The 22,872-nt window shown below is 39.7% G+C and overlaps 1 protein-coding gene across 6 annotated transcripts in view; it reads left to right on the forward strand.

The window, feature by feature from the left end:
• Window positions 1-22,872, forward strand: part of IPCEF1 (interaction protein for cytohesin exchange factors 1) — a 63,220-nt gene that overhangs the window by 27,205 nt on the left and 13,143 nt on the right. For 5 of the 6 annotated variants that reach the window (XM_071549283.1, XM_071549284.1, XM_071549287.1 and 2 more), the window contains 5 exons: window positions 2,915-2,988; window positions 4,673-4,744; window positions 7,610-7,671; window positions 11,458-11,546; window positions 14,875-15,244. In XM_071549283.1, the coding sequence (XP_071405384.1) occupies window positions 2,915-2,988; window positions 4,673-4,744; window positions 7,610-7,671; window positions 11,458-11,546; window positions 14,875-15,244 (667 nt within the window). The remainder of the gene's footprint in view (window positions 1-2,914; window positions 2,989-4,672; window positions 4,745-7,609; window positions 7,672-11,457; window positions 11,547-14,874; window positions 15,245-22,872) is intronic. The other variant, XM_071549285.1, reaches the window with a different exon arrangement.

Below are 22,872 nucleotides of genomic sequence, written 5' to 3' on the forward strand. Positions count from 1 at the left end.
TTTCCCCCTCATACATAAAATGAAACATAAACTTTTCTTATAAATGAGCAAATGTAAAATCACAGACAGAATTAATATAAAATCTGAACACATTGAAAGAGAATGTATATGTGAAACACAATCTTTTGCCAACTGGAACATGACAAATACTGCATAAGAACATGGAGGTTTCTCTGTTGTAAAATGGTTAAAATTAAAATATTGAGGTCAAAGCCTACAGACCTATTTTCATTTGCAGTTTAGAGAGTACTCCTTAATTTAGGTGAAGGGTTCTATCTAAATTACTAATAGATTAAATAAGTAGTTCACATCCAAGTTCCGTCTCTGCGTGGGTGGGAGCATTCCAGATGAGTGTTTCCAGACTGGCTTGCAGGGTCCTGATAATTCACTAGTCACATACAAAATCCAAACTCGCAAATACTTTTACACATTGACAGTAGAGACAGTGATTTGCCTAATGGCATTTCATGGACTTCATCCCATCATGAGTCCTTGTACAGCACTCTAAGCTGTTTATAGGATGCAGCCTAGACCAATGGTTACTGCACCAAAACCCAAAACTGGCTGAGCTGTGATTGTACTCATAACATGTAAGGAAGGCCAACCTGCCACAAACCCCAGTCACCCACTCCCGCCGCCGATGGCTTCCCTAGCTCAGGCCGTGAATTTATTGCTGTGTGGGTAAGAAGGTACCTGGGTATAGTCCTTCACACAGGGTCTCGTGGATCACTTTTTCTTAAACTGGGTTTATTGATTCATACTGCAGAGAAACAACTGGCATTGTATAAATTTCCCATCCAGAAATGAGTGCAAAAGGGATTTTGATACCTCATGGACTGCTTTTTTGAGACTGATCTCCAGTGTTCTTAGACTGGTCTGGGGAACAAAACAGGAATTTCAGTGTTCTTGGTACACCCAATCCAGTAAGTGACCAGTATTTTTGGTACAGCAATGCAGGATAATACATTCTCTGTCTTTAGTACAATGCAGCCCATGAATAGACCTCCCTCTTTACTCACTTCTACTCATTCGCTCATCCCTATAAACTCCTCCCATGGAGCTGGGATGGTAATACTTGCTTAAGGCATAATTGGTTGACATGTACATTGTAAAAAAAAAATAAAATAAGATTTTTACAAAATCGTATTTTTTTTTCTTTAATCAGTTGTTATTTTATCTCTATAAACTTAGTCTCATGAAATGCCTGTCTCTGGAATGGAAACAAAAGCTTCCTAAGCCAGTCTCAAAATGAGTTTTACAGATGCAAATACAATCAGAAAGAATTAAAATCTCACAATAGAAAAATAAGGGCTTTTTTATACAAATGTGGCAAAACCAGGGATATTTAAGCCCAAAGTGGAAAAATATCACTGTTTCTCTGGTACTTAAAAAACAAAACCAAAAACATAAAGCCCTTCCACTGTTTTTTTTATTTGTTTGTTTGTTTTTGTTTGTTTACTTATTTTCATGTGTTCTGGAGCAGCAAAACCATTTACTGGTGATGACGCAAAATAAAATCCCTCATCTGAATGTTTAATACATGTAAATGACAGGAATGATGGTTATGTCATGATTTAGTCTATATAAAAAAGAAGATATGCAGAGGTGCGGGGAAATCACCCACTGAATATCCATTCCGTATCCATATTTCAGTTCTCAGAGATTCATACTTTCAAGAATTAAAACCCAAATACTTGTCTTGATGAACATCTTTTTATAGTCTTGTCATATTCATGCATAATGAGACTTGAGATATTGTCAGTCATATTCATTTATCCTCTGCCTTTGTAATTGTTGTGTATATTTTACCTGCTTTAACTCAGTGTACGGTTTTAGAATTTTAATGTGCCTAGAGATAGTGGCTGGGAGCAGCAAAAATGTGGAATGAACACTTTCTGTGTTTTGGAAAGTATTTTTTTCCTGACATTACATGCTAGAGAATTTTGTTTACATTATATATTACTCATCTTAGGAGGAGTCCTAGTCTTATTGCAGATGACCAGGTGTATTTAGATAGATGTAGTAAAGGAAGACGTTTTCACTTCAGATATTTCAGTTTCAGGCAGAAAGAACAAGAATTTGAGGCTTACTGGTCATTTCGGTTTTGCTGGAGGGACTGAGAGTCCTGCTGATCAAGAATAGAGATGTCACTGCTCAGCAAACCTTTTTGCATTCAGAAAGGGCTGACTGAATATAAATGATGTACTGTAAATGTCTGTCTGACTTTTGATACCTCTTGTATCATGCCTGAAAATTTCTGGGGTGAGTGACAGCTAGGTGGCCAAAGCCACCTGAGTCTGGTTTGCAGATTTAACAGCTGAGCTCAGCTGTGTAGGATCATCTCCTTGCACCATTTCACCTTGTGGGATGGGAGCAGCCTATGCTGTCCCTGCCTTGTTCATATACAAGTGACCCTGCAAAGTGGTCCATGATACAATTATGCAGGGGACACCCTTCTCCATCTCTACTTAGTATCATTTTTGGTGACTTTTGAATTGTATTTTTCAACTATCCATGGTTCATTCTATGTGGTGTTGTCACATGTCTGTGTAACACACATACATGCTGTATCATGGAACAAACGCTCCTATGATTGTATGTAATGTTCAGACTCAAAACAGATGATACAATATTTATTCCTCCTTATTAATCAACAAAACCTATGCTTGCACTCTGCCACTTGCACTGACAGGACTGGTGGTTTTCTAGCACCCAGGATTTACACAAATATAGCTGGTATAGGAATATTTCATCCGGTGTTCATCTGTCCCCATGGTGATGAGCATATATTTTCACAGTATAAAAAGCTGTCAAATACAAGCACTTGAATGCTAAATATTATTCATCACTGGAGTATGCTAGTTGGTTGATGTGGTGGGGTTTTATATTTTATTTTATTTTTTTTTAATTGAAGGCTGAAAAAGCAGAAGGATTTATCAGACTTCCAGACTTCAGTGTGGATCGAGCAATTGAATGCAAAAAAAAGCAGTAAGTTTATCTCTTGTTCTCAGTTTTGCATGATTTCTACTGCATTGCAAGGAATGACTCTCAGTAGGCTTTGACAACAAAGCTGTGGGGAGTTCTTTTGTGTTGTGTAAATAATGAGATATTAATTGAGCTACTGAAAGAAAACCATATTGAAAAATATTTTTGAAAAATCTCTGCCAGATGTTCTTTGTTAAAGCTACAAATAATAAAAAAAGAAAGATCAACATGTCAACTGTTTTTTTTCCTCTTTCTCTCATTCACTGATTATAAATAATCTCTAGTCTGTCTTGGATACCTCCTCTTAGTTGAGGAGGTCAGCAGTGGTGCAAGTAATGCTGCTTCCCTGCAGTGGTGCAAGTAATGCTTCTTCCCTGGACTATTCTTTAGTCTTCTGTGGTGCAACTGAGCTTGGGCTGTACTTGAAGCCTTTGGTTGTGGGAGGAATAAAAACTTTGTTTAGCAGGATGCGCATTTGAAAATATTGTCTCCAGCCTCCATATGCAGCACTGACTTCCAGCTGCTTCTGAGCTCACTTCAAAGCTTTGGAGGGGTGTTGCTGTTCAAAGCTATAAAGCTCAGCATGGTTTTTTATTGTGTCAAGAGAAAGCCTTCATTCTTCTGTTTGGGTCCCATGCTGCAAGTAGCTGCAGGTGTTCTTGAGGTTAACTGTGGGCTGGACTCCTCCAAGGAGATGGGACAGCTGTTTTGAATATGGGGCATTCCGTTTTGTTTTCTCACAGGAAAGGCTGAGTCACATAGTACAGAACCATCAGAAAACATTGTCTTTCACTTCTGTGGCTGTTGGCTGTCAATGACTGGGAGGGAAACGTTCTCATCACTTGTTTGGGGTCGTATAAGTTATGAAAACCGTGAGGATTGAACAGTACTGCTGGGTCAGCTAAAGCCCAGCCAAACCGTTTGCATGTGTGCTTCCATGGGACAGTCTCCTAATGAGGGTACAAAAGAGGGAAGACACAGAGTCTCAGGATAGGAAAAAAAAGGCTCTGAAAACTCTCACTGGCCGATATTCAACTAAAGCAAACTTTGGGGCTGAGATCAACAGATTAATTTTTGGAGGTAGTCAGGGGACCAATCCATTTTGCTTTTTATCAAATCTGCCATCTATTCGTCTCTTAGGTGCCTCTTAAAGCTTGTCTTGGAAAAGTCAGTGAAGAGTCAGTCACTCTTCATCCACTGTGTGCTGCTTTGATTTTACTGTGTCACATGTCCTTTCCCTCAGCCATCAATTTTCCATGCTGTGAGGTCTTAGTCTGACTAATCTCTCGTGGAAGCTGTTCAATGCCTTGGGTCACTGCTGGTGCTTCCTCTGACCCTTTTTAAGGTTTGCTTTACCTTTTAGAACTTGAGGAAACAAAACTGCTCACAGTATTTGAGGTTTAGGAATGCAACAGTATTCTGTAATGAAATAATGGAAGTCCTTGTTTTATTCTTTATTCCTTCCTTTTTGGTTCCTGTGCTTTATACTCTCTGAATAATGTGTGGCCTAGGAAATAAGCTAAAAATCGGCTAGAGTTTTAAGGGGAGACCTGTATGGATGGATGAACTAATCCAGACTAATACAGATGAGAGAATATATATTTTAAATAATTCATTCTGCTATTATTTTTTCTTTCTTACATAAACTAGTTTTCTTCATATCTCTTCTATTTTTCTTTTCTTAAAGTGCAATTAAGATCAGCCACCCACAGATCAAGACGTTTTATTTTGCGGCAGAAAATGTTCTGGAAATGAACACGTAAGTAGGAGTGACTGGTCATGTTTCATCCTGTCTCGTGTATGAGAACACCCTTTGAAAGTTCATTCTTTCACTGTCAAGTAGTCACTGACAAAGTTATCTGGGGAATTACTGAGTCTGGTTTGTTTTCTGATCATTGAATGTAAGGAAACTACTGCTATTTGTTCACTAATGATAGTTGAAATCAGAATCACATAATTAGTCCAATTTTGACACTAATCTTCTCAACATTTGCTGGTAAAATCCCTTTCTGTTAGGGAGGTGCCAAGATTTGATAGTAAGCTTATTACCTTCGGAGAAGTGAGGGCTTAATTTATTTTTTTCCCAGAAGTGATCTAGGACTAGAGTATATGTCTGCCTTCAGAGTAGCACACCAATTAACAAGGAGGATTAAAGGAATAGAAAGGGCTGTTTCTTTAATGTAAATAAGCATTTACTTTAGTGCCAAACTTTGTTCAGTTGAATGATCCTCATGACAGATCAGAAATTTTCTTTCCACAAGTGCTCACATGAGCAACAACCAGATAGTTTTTAATGCAAGACATAAAAATAGTTATGAGTAGTGCCATTTTAGAAACCACTGAGCTATTGGGAAGGTATTATTTTCTACTGGTCCAATTTTGGCTGATTTAGATATATTGGGTATCTATATTGTGGCCAAATACTGGATACAAAGGGGTACAATTTAAATGGGAAGGGAGACTCTATAATAGTCAAGTCAGGTTTTTAATCATGGCTCTGCTGGTGATCTTTGTGAGATTCTTCGTAAGTCATTGACTATTCTTTCCCTCTATAGAAAGGAGACCTCATACATATTTGCCACAATAGAAAAGGAGAGAGGTTGAGAGAATGTGCGTGACCTTCTGAAAGGTCTATAGATACAGAAGTGTACAAGACCACAGTAGTATATGTGCATAGATCTGTATTAATAAATCTATACTCTATAGATACATACAAGTTAATATAATTGGAAACAATGTGTTGCACTTTGCCACTTGGAGCAGCACAGAGCATTCTGGTGGGGAGAGAACCATCCATTTCTGTACTCCTGCATTTCCTGTCAGAGCTCCTGAATGGAGTGACAGTTCTCCAGGCAGGTAGGATGAGGATGACTGAGAATCAGACACTGCTGGACAGGAATATCTCTGTAGAGAAAGTAACCCTGGTTGGATAGAAGAGATGGAAGGATGTATGGAGAAGGAAAATTAGAGCCAACGGAGGACATTAGTGAGAGCTAATAGCCAGTTTGTAACCCAGCTGGAAATTCTCAAGTGAGAAATGTTTGGTCTCATGTGAGTGAGCGATCGAAAGCTACACAGGTATCCCAGCTCTTAAGGCCCCAGAATGATTTTCTTCAAACTCCACTTCTTGGGTAAATTTCATTTTGGCTTAAAGCTAGTTAGCCTAGTGTTATAACAACTTGCACTGTGCTGCACTAAGTTCTCACTGTTGTAACTGATGATTTTTTTCCTTTGCAAAGTATAAAATACATGCCATTTAATACATAAAGTACACATGTATTCATGCATATGTCAAAACAGACTAAAAGACATCTGTTCTCTTGGCTCCAGTCCAGCAAATGCATATGTGAGTGGCCCTGATGGACTCACTGAAGCATTTGTGTGTGTTGAGTTACTGGTATGCGACAATGCTTGATGGATCACGACCTTTTGTAATTCTTCATGCATATATCTATATATGTTAAATCAACAGTGGATTTATGAATACAATCATTTACTTCATTAATTTAGCAGGTATTTGCTATTGTCATGCACACATGAGAAGGAATGACATGCTGAGTAGCTGTGTGCATTTAGCTGGCCAGTTGTACACAGTTACTAGTGACCTGTCTTCCTTTGTCATTAATGAAGTCCTAGAAGTTTTTTAGCAAATCTTTTCTTTTGTAAAAGTGGGTTTTCCTTTTAAAAAATTATTCTGCTATTATTAGTTGTCAGAAAAGAGTCAATAAACTACTTTTACAGAAATGACACATTATTTTTCTGAATTATGTGGGTCTATTGTTCATACTGCAGTTTAAAAATGCAGTTAGTTTGGCACTGATCTTACTAGCAAATTTCACATTTCTTTAGTAGAACCAAGATAAAACAATTTTTTGTTTTTCCCAGGAATGAGTTTTCATTCCTGCCCTTCATATATTCCTTATTTGGCCCTTGAGTTTTAATCTGAAAGGCTTGAGCTTTTTCACTTGTCAGTTTCTTAAAACCTGGGTAGATCTGAATGACTCCAGGCAAACATAACAAGCCAAAAATATATCTAGGGGATGTTTCGTGCTCTAGAAAAATGCAGCCACCTAAGAAGATAAATTAAAAAACCCCTTGCTAGGAGCTTAAAGCAACAAAGGAAGTGAGACTTACTGAACCCAAAAGTACATAGGAAGTTGAAGAATCTGGTCAAAAAGTCTGGGATTAAGTGACTCAGATTCTTAGATGGTGCTGCAATAGTTTTGGCCAGGCTAGCTGACATCATCTTCTATGGCTCCCATGCCTCCCATGCTTCATCTGAGGTGAAAGATGACACCTCAACAGCTGGATTAAATCACTGACATGGTGTTATAGCACAAATACTTTTCCTTTAGCTTCCACGTGTGAAACTTCTTGGTTATCAGCGATTCTGTTTCAAGATCAGGAAAAGAAGATGTCCCAGGCAATAATTCTGCTCACCACTGGGACTATTAGTATTCAGGTAATTTGTGCCTTTCTAGAAAAGGATCTAAGAAATAGAAAATTTGACATTTTTTCTTCAGGCTAACGAAAATACATGTGGAACACATCTGACAGGAGCAGAACTCTGTCTGAAGAGCATGCAAGTATCCCTGACTCTATATTCCCTCTGTTTCAAACACAGGTGGCTAAGTAAGCTGGGGATGGCTGTAGACCCTCGGGCACCAAACGGGAAGAATGAGGAAGGTATGCTCTTAACTGGTTTCAGTGTGTAACTACATTGTGTTCTTCACATTTTTTGTTTGGCCAAATTTTTGACAGCTGTTTTCTTTCTTTCAAACTGTCATCTTTGGTTGGTCTACTGTCTGAGTCAGAGAAACTGCATGGAGTAATCACAGAAAAATGAAAAATAGTGAGAAACAGTGTGAGTGAGGGACATTTGTTGATCTTGTGAGAGGTGTATAACTACTTTCTGGCAGCTTGCTAAGCCTACCAAATGTGAAGACAAACAGCTCTGCTACTCTGGGTTTTGAGCTGGTGACTTATATTCCAGGAGTTGTGGTGCAGCAGAGGAGCTTGCAGGCTTGGAAACACTGTGCGCTGTAGAGCCATTCCTAATGTCTTCATCCTTCCTGAGGGTTTCAACAACAGTGATGTAGGGGAACAAGGGGCTGATAGTGCTATTCTGAAGCCTACAATTTCCTTCAGAGCCAAGCCCAGGAGTTCATTATGGAATGAGTAACTTGAAAAGTTCCCAAGCAGTTTATTTATTGTCTCAATTTGCACACCGGCCTAATAGAACTCTTTAGTTGGAGGATACCTGAACTCAAATCACAAACCTGGGCAGAGGACAAAGGAAGCCCCCTGTGAGAGCATTTGGAAAAGCTGCTCATGAAAACGCCTGTTCTGGGAGCTATTTTAGAAAGAGAAGTGCTTTTGGTAATATTATGTTACAAAACCAGGAATAGACTCTAACCTGAGGAATCTGTGCCATCATTTCAGCTTTTGACCCTCCATTTTTAGAGTATTGGTATCCAGTGCCCTTTTTAAAACTGCTCAGGTTGTGAAGGAGCTGTTATTGCGAAGAAGGAACTGGTATTTGCAAGAGCATGAACACTCAGGTGATGCAGCCTGTTTTGTCTAAGTACCAAAATGTTCATCTCAGCATCTTTTCTGCTTTTTCCCAGAATTCAAGACTGTGGTCTATGTCCAGGCTTGAGACATGTAATTCCATTATTGATTGATTTGATCTGACTCTGTTAATACTCTCATTTATGCTCTACCATTAGAAGCACCTTTGGAGCTGGTAAACACAGATACCACTGATTTTTGGAGATTCAGCAGCTCTCATCAATTTCTTTGTTTTCAGTTCACAGTTCTTTCTTGTTAGGAAACTTGTTAATTCTGACACTGTCCAATTCCTCCAGAATGCCTGTGTGCTCTTTGAACCCAATTTTGTATTCAACCAGTTTAGGATAAAGGGATATATAGAGTATTAGGCTGTGTAGCAAGAACTGCAAGGTAATTGTACTCAGTGAGGCAGTGTGCGAATATGTTGTCCATGTTTTCACAAGGGAATAATTTGAAGGAAAGTGAGGATGGTCAAAATTTAATACATGAAAACAGTTTTTTTAAGCCTCAAAAAAATGGGGTATTGATTGTATTGGTTAAATTGAGATTTATAAAACAATACAAAATGGATCAGTCCACAAAATTAAGAAAAAAACCAAACAAACATGATCAACAGATACAAAACAATCCACTCAATAACCTCTGCAGCAGGTTGTCTAATTACCCTGCAATAACGTAACATAGCCAACATTTCTTCAGCTTTTAAAGCTAGTGGCCCACCTCCCCTTAAGGAAAAGGCCTTCTGATTCTATTGTCAAACATTTCCTTGTCCTTACACGCATGTTTTGTCACAAGAGATCCAGCAGCTGCCTTGAGTGTCGGTGCAGCACCCACTGATGTGCCTGAGTGGATGTGCCTTTTGCAGAGGCATTGTTTCCAAAAAACACTGTCAGTACCCACAGTCACTTCTGTTCCTGCTGACCTGGTTTTCCCCTCTGTGTCACACACCATAATTCTTCAGAAATCTTGGCTCTTGCTATGACATTTCTTGTATATTCATGTACTTTCTATGTATTTTAACACCACCCCTACCCCATTTGCCTATTTAGAGTATCAGAAACAGCTGGGGATTTTTTCAGTTCTTCTGTGTGCCTAAAAGGGGAGCTGTAGAAACAATAAGGTTTTTACTAAGAGTTACTCAAAAAGACATTAATAGTCTTAGAATTTTATACAGGCTTTATTGCAGCCAGTCTCAGTTCTTTATGCTTAGATGCACCAGCACATATTTCCAATAAACAGAATAGCAGCTATGCTATTCAAACCCCTTATGGTTCTGCAAATAATACAAGGAGAAAAAGTATTTAATCTCATTATTAATAAGTTGGAAAGTTCTCTCATGTATAAAATTCTTCTCTCTTACAATTTTATTCCCCTCACTCTGTGCTTACTAGAACCCCCAAATGACATGCACAGAAATAAAGTGTGCAGGTATTAATTTGATTAAAAGATGACATAATTACAGGTGATTGCCCAGAGCCCATGCTAGTGCACTACTTTCTAGTGGTGTGAACCCATGAAGCCCAGATCTAGCAAAGCAGCCCCAGAACATAAGCAACCCCATCCCACTGGGACAGAGGGCTGCACAGTTGCTGTCAGCAGCTTCTGGACGGCAGAAGCTGCTTTGTGTGTGCAGCCAGCAAAGGGAGGGAGAGATCATGTGGAGTGCTGGATCCCACGGAGACTGCAGGGACAGCCTGTGTTCTGGTGACCCTTGGCACTCTCTGCTGTTGTCCTCACTAAGTTCTGACTTTGTCTTTGCAAATTTGCATGTCCCCAGCTCAGTTGGATGGGGATGTGTGTGGTCACCCTGCACATGTAGGGCAAGCACTTGCTCCTGTAAAGGTTCTATGTCTGCTGAAAGATTTAGCAAAGGGAAATGAACTTTGTGGCCTTACAATGCTTAAAGGAGGCCTGTAAGAAAGATGGGGACAAACTTTTTAGTAGGGCCTTTTGCAGCTGGACAGAGCTCTGAGCAACTTTCTCTAGTTGAAGATATCCCGCTCATTGCAGGGAGGTTGGACTACATGACCTTTAAAGGTCTGTCCCAGCCCAAACAATTCTTTGATTCTATGATCTTGCCCAGTGTCTACAACCAGGTTCTGGGAACAGGAACCAGACACATACTGCCTCGCTTTTTCTGTGTCTTATTTTATCAATGATTATCACTTCTTTTAATCCACCTTTAAAAAAAAAAGTGAGAAAATGTTTTCACCTGCTACATAGATAGTTAAAAGAAATAACAGCATGACTGCTTCTGCCACATGTCAAGAGATACTGAGTTTCAGGGGTTTTTAAGTTAAAAAACCCAAACCAAATAAAAAACCAAAACCAACCAACAAAAGAAAGAAAGAAAAAAAGACAAGTGGGGTGTAAAGTCCTAGAGTATTTTGTTTAGTGTCAGTACTACCTCTGCACATGCACTGCCATGCTGTATGGTGTGCCTGTGTGGGTTACCATGTGGTGATAAAAGACAAGGCTGCTCTGTGGTGCCCAAAGCACAATGTGAGCAATCTGTTTACTCAAAATTGCAGCCAAAGCTCTAATGCCTATTGCTAGCTCCAGGAAAACTCACTGGTTACAGAGATTAAGGGACTGCTTCTGCTACTTGCAACAGTTCTGCCTAACTTCTACTATGAATGAAACTTTTCTTTTAAAGTCTGCAAAGACAGGAAAAACCTCCAAACCTATTTGTGAAGCTACCTAGAGCAGTGCACCCAGTGTTTCCTGTCATAGCAAGTTAGCAAGTTTTTTTAAAATTAAATGATGAAAGGAGACACTGACTTGTTAAAGTGTGGTACTCAGTCCAGAACATCCTACCCAGTGATCTTTGGTTACCACAGCACTGTAAGGAGTAAATGTGTTACTTGAACTATTTTTGCTCATTTCCCGTGTCTGCCTCAGAATGCTACAGTGAAAGTGAACATGATGATCCAGAAATAACAGACACTCCACCTCCGCCCTACACAGTTCAGCCATCAGCTCCTCCTTCGGTAAGTAATTAGTTCGTTTCTTGCTGCCAGCTGGTTGAAACAAAACTCTTTTGAGGTGGTGCAGCTTTAGAAATAACTTAAAACAGTGTCTGGAAATGTTTACCTTCTGTGCTTGTGAATTGTGGACGCATTGACTGCCCCTGTCCTGTGGCAGAGTCTTCTTTTAAATACCCAATTTAATGCCCCTTTCACTTCTCTGCTGACTCAAACCATTTTGAAACTTAAAAAAGAAGAAGGGATCATGATCTTTTCATGTTCATGCATGTTTTTCCATACTGTGAAAAAAAATACAAATGAGGGACAAGTAAATCTTAACATCTGTAGGACAAAAGTTAAACTGACCACCTGCATTAATTTGTCCACATATGAATGGATTTACAATTCAAAAATCAGCAGATATGTTGAGATGATAGACTGAAGTAGTCCCCAAAAAACAGTTGAAGTGTTTCATGGTCATAATTTTTCTCTAAAAAAATGTCTAGAGACACATTGATTTCCAGTGGAATCCTTATGATCTGCTTTTTAAAACATCCCCAAATGGAGATTTATTACTATATGGATGATTGCAAAACTTCCAAAGGAACCACTCCAATAAGTTAGGAAAACATTTTTCATTCCAAAGGAAAAACAAAACACAACACATATGTAAAGAAAACACCTTCTGGCAGTCATAATTATTCTCACCCCCATTTTTTATTAAATGCAAAATGAAAATGAAAACAAAAATATATTCCACTCAGTGAGGCACAGTTTTAATTTCAATAGCACTTTTCTTTGCATGGAACAATGCCAGAAAAATAGAGGTGAGCTCTAACATCTCTCTTTCCTGGCTTTGAAAAATTGAAATTATGCTATCCACACCATGTGAGCAAAAGCTTTTACAGTTTGGTTGCTCTGCTTGACTTCACAAATGCTTCAATAATCTGCCTTTGTGATAGGTGCTCTTAGATGAAATACTTCATGTCACCTGTGTTACCTGTGGGAATTTTTGGAACTCATCCATACAGTTCAGGCCAACATCTCTTTGTCCTTTGCTTTAGAATGCACATGTGAAAGTTTCCATTTTAAAACCAAAAATGCACGTGAAACACAATGTCGTACTTCTCATGAGAGGAATATAAATTTCTCCATTCTACAATGTTTGGGACAGTCTGGAGGAACTGTGAACAGACCAGAGAACTTACGTCTTCTAAGAACAGCTGAGGGAGCTGGGTTTGTTTAGTCTTGAGGACAGGAGGCTTAGGGGGAACCTCATTGCTCTCTACACCCAGCTGAAAGGAGCTTGCAGGGAGGTGGGAGCCTGCAGTGAGAGGACAGGAGGAAATGATCTTAAGCTGTCACAGGAGAGATTCAGATTAGTGAATAGAAAAGTTTTTTTCACTGTTAGGGTGGTGAGGAATTGGAATAGGTTGCCCAGGGAGGTGGTGGAATCACAGGTCCTGGAGGTGTTTTTGAGGCACCTGGACCTGGTGCTGGATGATGTGGTTTAGGGGTTACAGTGGTAGTGCTGGGTTGATGCTCTGTCTTATAGGTTACTTCCAGCCTTGATGATTCAATGATTCTATGAATGACTTTAAAAATTTACAAAAGTGAAAGAACTGCTATAAACAAATGATATTTGCAATCTGATATTTGCCCTCCTTATCTTCTAAATTGATTAGTACTTACATGATGCAGCTGTATTAGAAACACAGGAAAGCAAATCTTTGTTGTTTTTATTGTAAAATGGAAATAGTATACAACAATGAATTGCAGAAGTTTATGCATCATAATAAGAAAAATTGTCACTCTGGTTTATTTGAATAAATCTTATTTCTGGTTTTCCAAGTTATAAATATGTATCCCTGGCAAGTCTCTTTATTTTGTTTGCACCTTGTCCAGGTTTCCCTAGCAACACCTTCACGGTAATTTTCAGTACTCTCAGTCTAGTTATCATCTGTTTTAATCCTTACACAGATCTATTCTATATACATATTGAGAACATAAACTTGCCAGAATTGTGGTGTGTCAATACTGACATTGATAATGACATCGGCCAGTAGCAGATGACTTGCAGGAGGAGTACATTTCTGCAGTAGTGAGTAATCTGGCTCTAGTATCATCATGATCTCATCACAATTTCTAAAAGTTTTTGTGAAGAGCTTCACTATAAAGCTTTGTCTTCTCTTCCATTACTTTACTTATCACTGTCAATTGATTCTATTCTGGATATTTTTATGTATAGTTTTGTGTTTCATGCTTGTGTATTTGACTCTCTTGGCTAATGTCGTCGGTGGTGTTTGGTAGGAAGAAGCAGCCTAGTGATAGTTCTTTGTGTGTGAGTTTGTTTGGTGACCAGATGATAGTGCAAATCAACCAATGTAAACGTCTAATGTAGAAAAAGACCTGGGAACCAAATCACTTGACTGGGAAGCTAAATACTTTTCAAAACTTTGTTCTTTCTCTTTACCCTTCTTTATGTGGAATTGTGCATGTATCACACCCTTTCTCATTCAACTCCTCTCTAAGAAAGATGACTGTTAGGTGTCTTTGAGACCTATCTGATCTTGTGTGTTTCTGTTGAGGCAGATTAACAAATATACTACTGAGGGCCTTAGGATGTCTTAATGATTTCTGGTGTGTTTCTAGTGAAATTTAGATCATTTTCCATATTCATGTGCTGAAGGATGGATATTGGTAGGTGTACAAGAAGCACAAATCTTGTACCATTCCTCATTTCCTGCCCTTTGTCCCATATCTGTGTTTTCTTTCTACCATTAACTTGCCATCATATTACCTATCAGCCTTCTTACCTTGATGAATGAATATCCTTTGAAAAGACCAGGTAAAATACTTTTTTTAACTTCACTGTACTTCAGTGCTTGGGACTGTTCTTCTCTATCTGAGGTTATTGCATTTGTGGAATTGTTGAATGCTTCAAGAAAACTTCATGCTCAATGGCTAATTGGGAGTTTCACTTCTGCACTCTTGATTAGACCAATAAAATGAACACAAATTAAAGAGTGAAGGTGAGTGTGAGACTAGCATGGAAGGCTACATTTAACACAATATTTTTCCTTGGTATTTTGTTTCTAGGCGTTATCAGGTTTGTATCTCTTTTTCCACTGACCTCCTTGTGTTTTACTTTGTGAAGCTACTGCTCTGTAAGAGATTGGCTGCCATACCTTGGACTAGTTTGGATGGATAACTAACCATATTACAGAAAATTTTGGTCATTTAGAATTTCAGCTGAATACCTCTAACATATAGAACCTAGGGACAAAAATAACTTGTAAATAATTTTTCTTTTTTTCTCGCCCCCCCTCCCCCGCTTTATGTTTCTGGAAAGCAGGATCAGCAGAAATCGTCTTTCACCTCAACTCTGTCAAGTGAAGCATCTTGTTCTCTCTCCTCTCCTGAAAGCACTTTCAACTCCCAAGAGTCATCATCTTCCTTGGCATCCAAAGTGGTTTATTCTGAGAGGCAGTCCTGGCTTGACCTAGTTAACAGCTCTGCCACAGAAGACGGTGATCAACCTCTAACTTTCTGTGTACAGATTCATTCTGAGGAACCACCGGAAGTAATCTGTGGAGAAGCTGCAGAAAGCCAGGAAGTCCAGGTTTCCCAACCCAATGGTGGAGCCCAAAACTCTCACTTAAGTGCAAATGCACACTGTCTAGCTGTGCCAGATGCAACAGAACAGAGGTCACTAGTCAAAGGTGAGCGGATGAGAGATGAGATTTTTGCTACAGAGCCAAACAATATGAGAGTTCAGGGTTTTTTTCAACTTCCTTTCCCCTTCTTTCCTTTATGTTCTTCACTGAAGAGTTTTCCAGTGGCACACCATTTTTAACCAACATTTATACTATTGCATGTGAAATACATAACCTAGTATCTAGTTGGTAGGTGCTTTTAGAACTTTTCTCAAATTTTACCTGTATATTTGATCATAGCCTCTGTATATGAATCTAACATAGACATGATTTTATTAATTGTCTTTATTTTAATGCAGATGTCTTTTATTACTTAGGATTGAATTACCATGTTAAGAAACTGTGTCACAGAATGGACACTCCTCTAATCAAAATGGAACATGTGGTTAGGTCAATCTAATTTTTAAAATAAAAGCAGTTCCATTTATTTGAAGTATGTACTTCCTATTTGTTTCATTAAGCTTCACTGTAATCAAGAAAAAACAACTGCAGTCCTGAATCAGAAAGTCCATTAGGATGGGATTTTGTTTAAGCAAATCAGTGTCTGCACAAATAACCTCCTACTGAAATGTACTGCTAAAAACAAAAAAGTTGGCATAATTCCAGAGTTCTGCCATCATTACTGTTCATAACTCTCCTGTGTAGCAAGGCAATATCTCCTGCCTTTTGAGAAAACTTGTTTGTTGTGCATTAAAAACAATTGAACGCTAAGAGTCAGTGACATACAGTTATGCTGCCTAGAGAGGTAATGCACAGAACAATGTTCTTGTGCATCAGCCCTTCTCATGATTCCAAATCTTCTAAAGACTTGAAATGAGTACTTTGTTGCTGAAAGAGCAGGTTTGTCTCAGCATAATGCAAAACAAAGGTGCATCTAAAAGCTTAGATTGCAGGTAATGCAAAGGTGGAAAGAAACAGCACTGGAGTCATTAGGAACTCAGGGTATTTCTCTGTTAGGTGAACTTGAAACTGATTGAAAAATTATGTAGTATAGTATAGGGCATGTTAGTTACATTGTCAGTCTCCCAATTGTTTTACAATTTTAGCACTCTTTAATGCTGTCATGTTTTTCTGATTTAAAAAAAATTGAGTAAAATACAGTTTTTAACAAAAGTGAAAATTAACTCAGTGCTTTGTGCTCAGCTTCATTATCCATCTTCTAGGCTGCTCTGCTAGAAAATTTTGTAGCAATGAAGATCAGTGAGAATTAAAAACCAGACTGAGTATATGTGCTGTTTCTATGAGGTGGATAAGAGTGCTGTGCTTTGACAGAGTCACTGTGGAACCCAGTTCCCATAAGTTCTGGCTTTGCAAGTTGTGAAAAGGGTAGGGTTAACAGAAAAGGGGTCCCTAGTGAAGATGTGAAAAAGACATAGTAAATATGTTCTCCGTAATTTTACCTTCTAGGTTAAATTTGACAAAGTAATGCCTTGGAAAAAATTACTTGGGATGTGCATGTGGATTGTTTGAATGTAGGTCACATATGGTATAGTGGCTTATAGATCCTGTTGAACAGGATTCAGTGATTACTCTTCAGAAATCTAAACTTTTGCTTAGAATATGTTACTCTGGTATTGTCTGCAATCCTGCAACAATGTATAGGTTAATGCTTTCCATCATAACTGTAAGGGTAACTTTTTCCTAGTAACTGTAATGTACTTTTGTGGATGGTCATAGAATTAGCATTATAATTCATAATCATTTAAAGTATAGTTTGCTAGGCTCAATGATACTACCCAGTAAAAATGGGATTAAAATGTAAATCAAGGCACATTTTGGTATATTCCTGCCATTTGCAAGGTGGTTTAATTTTCCTAAAATTTCTCCTGGGGAAATGAAATCTTCCGTGGCTCACTTCTTAACTGATGGCAGAATACAGAACACTCCCATCCTAGCCACACCAGTGATCACTGACAGAATTCCAGAAACAGAGAATTTCACTGAGACAGTCACTATGGAAACTGTATAAATTGTCTCTGTTGTAACCCATTGTTGAGCAAGTAAGGTGTATACCATACACAGGTTTTTCTTTCCTTTATCAATCTGAATATTATGGGGAGGGTATGAAAAGTGTTGGTGTGTGGGATCCTCCCCTGCAACGGCCGCTGAAAAAATTAAGAAAATAATTTGCAAGGAGATTAAGCTATTTTGTTTGAGAATGAAGCAGGGAAAAAGGATTAATGTAAAATAACAATTCAGTTCCAAGTGAAAGTTATCTAAAAGGATGCGGTTCTGTTTCTGAGGCTTACCCCACAAGAATTTCCCACTCCAGTTAGCTGATAAGGATGTACACAAACTCTGTGCAGTGTTGTGGGATAAAACATAGTAGCAAAGTCTCCTGATTGACAAAAACTGCTAAGAGCACCCTTGTTATCTGACACAAATTGAGAAGGCATACCTCAGTGCAGTCTGTATTATTTGCTTTACAGTGCTTCTAAATAGTGCATTTCTGACATGTTTCAGAACAATGAGACTGCATCCAGGAGGAGACAAGTCTGCCTTGTGTCAGCATTTGTCCAGAAAGCACATGTTCCCTGTGTGAAAAGATGGCCCTGCTGTCATCAGAACAGCTATGTGGTCTTTGATCCCACTCCCCACAGAACCTACAGGTGTGTCCATGCTCTCTCCTTCTCCTTGTGAGGATAAAACCCCCTCTTATATACTCTGCTTTCTGGCCACATTCTGCATGGTAAAATGCCCTGACGAATTTTTGGTTGTAGCAGATGAGAGCCTAGAGCTGAGGAGAAAGTATTGAGAAATGACAAGCAAAATTTGCTTGTTGTTTGACTGACTTGTTGTTGACAAAAGTCAGAAATGAAGTTCATTGCAGGAAAAGCTGGTACCCAGAAGGAAGAAAGAGTAGTTGTGGTTTTGTGGGAAGAGCTTATCACGAAAAGGTACAGAAACAGTGAAGAAATTTTAGTGATGAGTTAAACAATGAAAGAATAGATTATTTTCAGAGATAAATGGATGAAACTCTGTAAGAGAATCCTGAGATTCAACCAAAATGTTAATGGATTATTTTTTTCAGTAAAAATTATTTAATGGACTCTGCTAAACAACTGCGTCTAGTGGAAGGATCTATAACATATGATATTTTTAACAGTCTTCCCAGCCACTGTTAGTGGTGCTATGAACATTCTCAGCCTTAATTCTCTGCAACAATTACTGGGAAGAATTTTCATAGCAAAGAATGATATACAGGTACAAAGAAGGGGAGTTTATCAGTTTTCTCTTTTGAAAAGAAATCAGCATTATGGTTCTATTTACGTTTGGGGGATATTTAACACTTTGGTGTTGCAGCTTGCTACATGAACAGTGACAAAGGATTCTAAGCTGACTGTGACTCAAAGAAACTCAAAGATAAACAAGAAACAGTTGAGAATACAAACAACTAACTGACTTTGTGCTCTGTATCCAAAAGCTGGCCTTGCCCCCTTTGGGATGTATAAACATGCTCTGCAGCTAAACTCTATCCTTCATGTTTCTTCTGGCAAATACTAGAACAAAAAGTATCTAAGACCCACTCCCGTTATCATCAAAAAATGTGATAATGAAAGAAGATCAGAGAAACCAAAACAGAATAGGAATATCTGTATTTCTTTAGGGTTCTACTACTATGCAAATAAGGTCCTTCTTCCTTGCATTTCCTGCATTTTTTATTGTCATGTGAAGTTAATGCATCTTGGCAAGGAATTCCTGTTTTACCAGTTCTGGTTTATTTTACCTTAGCTCACAGTAGTTGGTAGAAGATCAGTGTGTGCTGATATTTTCAGAAACCTGGACAGCTTTTCAAATACCACTTGAATTATATCTGAATTGGTTTTGTGGGAAGGAGTTGGTTAAATAGGATCTGGATGAGTTCAATTCCTTCTGGTCTCAGAACTGACTTCCTCTTCCTCTCTGGAGTCTGCTTGTGCCAGTAATAGCCAGAACAGATCTTCTGGTGTACTTTATCCCCTTTGTTCCTCCTGCAAAAATTACAGACAATGGATAGATTGTGACTGAGACTAGCCAAGAGGTATTCCTATGGAGAGAACAACTGTAGAGAAATAACTGTGTTTGAATAATTATTTTGTTTCTCATTAAAAAACTTTAGAAATCATGGTGAAAACTACTGTGCTACAGTTTTCTGAACTTTGTGAAAAAGAGATACTTATTTGTGTTGTTTCCAGTTCAGTCAGTTTATAAAAATTCTATCGCTCACTGCTGAGTGAAATATGCTGCTATAAACAACAGCATCTAATTGTTGGTGGTAATGTAATTTTCCTGTTATTTTCTTGCAATCTCTCCTACCTGTAGTTCTGCATTGGAGTTTGAATAAGCTACACTCATCTAATTAAAATTATTCCTGTATATTCTTTTCCATAATTATGTGGGAAATGAGATTTCCCTGAGGTGACATTGAAAAGGGGGTGAGTAGGTAGATAGGTGAGGGCAAAAGTGGTTTATGAGTTTTTGCCTCTGCTATCCCCACCCAAGTTGTATGTACTGCTCCATTTGCATTAACAATTTTGGCAGAATCAGAAACAGAGATGCTGGAAAAGCTATAAAAAACTCATTAAAGTAGTAAGGACAGTAGGAAGAAGCAGATTTTTTTTTCCCTGGGATTAATACTCAACTGAGGATCTGTGAGATCTCAGTTACAGATTGGGAAAACAAACATTTACATTTCAGCTCAGATTTAGTAAGATATGTTCTGTTGGAGGTAATTTTCAATGCAAAATGCTCTTTCTGCCAAACACTTCCCATTTCTATATCTTTACCACTGGGAAACAATCAGCTTTATTTTTTTACAGCTGCTTTTTGAAAAGTTCTGGATAGTTTCATTTTTGTAGGCCCAAAGAGTATTAAAGTTGATATTTCAGACAGGCTTCTGTGTTGCTGCTCCAAAATGGGGAGCTTTAATACCTTAATGTCTCCAACCTGTGGCAAGTTGGCCAACAGGAGGGTGGAAGGTGAAAACTGAGGAGGTGAAGAGCAGGCACACTGAACCTGCTTGATCTTGTCTATGATATCTCCTGTTATTTAGACAGAATCAGAATTTGTCAGAAGTTGAGCCTTGCCTGGAATACTACTTCTACCTTAATGTAGAAGGCTTCTTTCTCGAATATGAAACTGTGTTAGTGCAGAACTTCCCTTTTCCTCAGGTCATCACTGGTTACAAGATCACAGAATCAACTAGGTTGGAAAAGACCTCTAGAGTGCATAGAGTCCAACCTATGGCTGAAAATCAGTGTCAAGTAGACCATGATGCTGAGTGCCACATCCAGTCTTCCCTTAAACACCTCCAGGGACAATGACACCACCAGCTCTGTAGGCAGCCCATTCCAATGCTCAATCACTTTTTCTTTGTAGAACTTCTTCCTAATGTTCAACCTGAACCTCCTCTGGCACAGCTTAAGACTGTCCTCTTGTCTTATCGCTGGTTACCTGGGAGTAGAGACCAACCCCCACCTGGCTACAACCTTCTTTCAGGTAGTTGTAAAGAGCAGAAAGGTCTCCCCTCAGTCTCCTTTTCAGGTTAAACAATCTGTCTCGGTTTGAGGGGAAAAAAACAAAATGTTTTACCCACAAGCAGGGGAGGGGCCTCCTCCACGATAATCACACCACTCTTTATCAAATTTAAGAAAAGGAATTTTAATACAAGAAGGATAACTGCTATATATATATATATGTAAACAGACTAGTGCAACCCACTTCCCCAACACCACAAGAGAGGGAAAAAAAAACAAACCAAAAGAAACAAAACAACAACAAAACCCAGCAGGTTTTTTCTCCGGGAGAAAAGGTTATACTTAAGTGTCCTTGTCACAGCCCGGCTGGCTGCAGAGTGAGTTTCAGTCCCTCTCCAGCGAAACAGACGAGCAGTGGGCTTTCAGATGGACTCAGTCTCTTCCCCCTGTGTTCCCCGTCCAAGAAGCAGAAAGGTACGAGCAACCAGCAGCAAGTCCAAGGCAGGTAGCAGCAGCAGCACGGCACGAAAAATAGTCCGAGGTGGGCAGTGGCAAGACAGCCAGGAAAAACCCCAGCAGTAACCAGCAGAGCAGCCTGCCTCCTTTGAGCCTCCACTCCCCCGTTCCGCTGAGCCAAGATTCCGGAGAAATCCAAAAAAAAGAAACCAAAAGAGACAAACCTGCCCCCACCCCAGCGATCAACAGTTAACTGCTTCTTTTGTTAACCGCTGGCCTGGGCAGTTAAGTGGCAGGGGAGAGAATTTACATAATAATCCCAAACTACAACACAATCTCACCTCTGTCAGCTGCTTCTCACTGGACTTGTGCTCCAGACCCTTCACCAGCCTCATTGGTCTTCTTTGGACATGCTCCAGCACCTCAATAACCTTCCTAAACTGAGGGGCCCAGAACTGAACACAGCACTCAAGGTGTGGCCTCACTAGTGCCGAATATAGGGGAAGAATCACTTCCCTGATCCTGCTGACCACACTATTTCTGATGCAGGCCAGGATGCCATTGGCCTTCTTGGCCATGTGGGCACACTGCTGGTTCATGTTCAGCATCCTGTCAATCTGAACCCTCAGGTACCTTTCTGCCTGGCTGCTCTCCAGCCACTCTGTTCCCAGCCTGTAGCACTGCATGGAGTTGTTGTGGCCAAAGTGCTGGACCTGGCACTTGGCCTCGTTGAACTTCATACTGTTGGATTTGGCTTATCAATCCAGCCTGTCCAGGTCCCTCTGCAGAGCCCTCAGTAGAACAACACTCCCCCCCATCATGGTGTCATCTGCAAATTTGCTAATGGTAGACTCAATCCCCTTGTCCAAATGAGGATATTAAACAGGACAGGGCCAACACTGATCCCTTGGGGACCACTGATGACCAGCTGGCAACTGGATGCAGCCCCATTCACCAGCACTCTCTGGGCCTTGCCATCCATCCAGCTCTTAACCCAGCAAAGAGTGTACCTGCCCAAGCCGTGGGCTGCCAGCTTTTCCAGGAATATTTTATGGGAGACAGTCTTAAAGGTTTTGCTGAAATCCAGGTAGACACATCCACAGCCTTCCCCTCATTCACCGGGTGGGTCACCTGGTCATAGAAGATCAGGTTGGTCAGGCAGGATCTGCCCCTCCTAAATCCATGCCGGCTGCTTCTAATCCCCTGACCATCCTGTATGTGCCATGTGATCATACTCAAGATGATCTGTTCCATAATGTTGTCAGTCTCCAAAGTCAGGCTGACTAGCCTGTAGTTTCTCACATCTTCCTTTTGGTCCTTCTTAGGAATTGGCATCACACTGGCCAGCTTCCAGTCATCTGGGACCTCCCAGGTTAGCCAGGACTGTTGATAAATGATGGAGAGTGGCTTTGTGAGCCCTTCTGCCAGCTCCCTCATCACCCTAGGATGGGTCCCATAGATTTGTGTCTAAGTGGCTCAGCAAGCCACTAACTGCCTCCTCCTGGATTACAGGGGGCTATTCGGCTCCTCATCCTTGTCTACCAGCTCAGGAGGCCAGTTGTCCTGAGGTCAACTTGTCTTATTGTTTACAGGTTGTTCTTTTCCACTTTCCTCATTGTGGAGTCTGACAAAGTTGGAAGAGATACACAGCCCTGCAGAATTTTCCCCAGAAGTGCTCTGAAGTTTTAACAGGCTCCAAGACTTGGTGAAGGACATGGTGCA

This window comes from Pithys albifrons, chromosome 2 (genome assembly GCF_047495875.1).
Source record: "Pithys albifrons albifrons isolate INPA30051 chromosome 2, PitAlb_v1, whole genome shotgun sequence".
In the NCBI taxonomy this organism is placed as follows: Eukaryota; Metazoa; Chordata; class Aves; order Passeriformes; family Thamnophilidae; genus Pithys; species Pithys albifrons.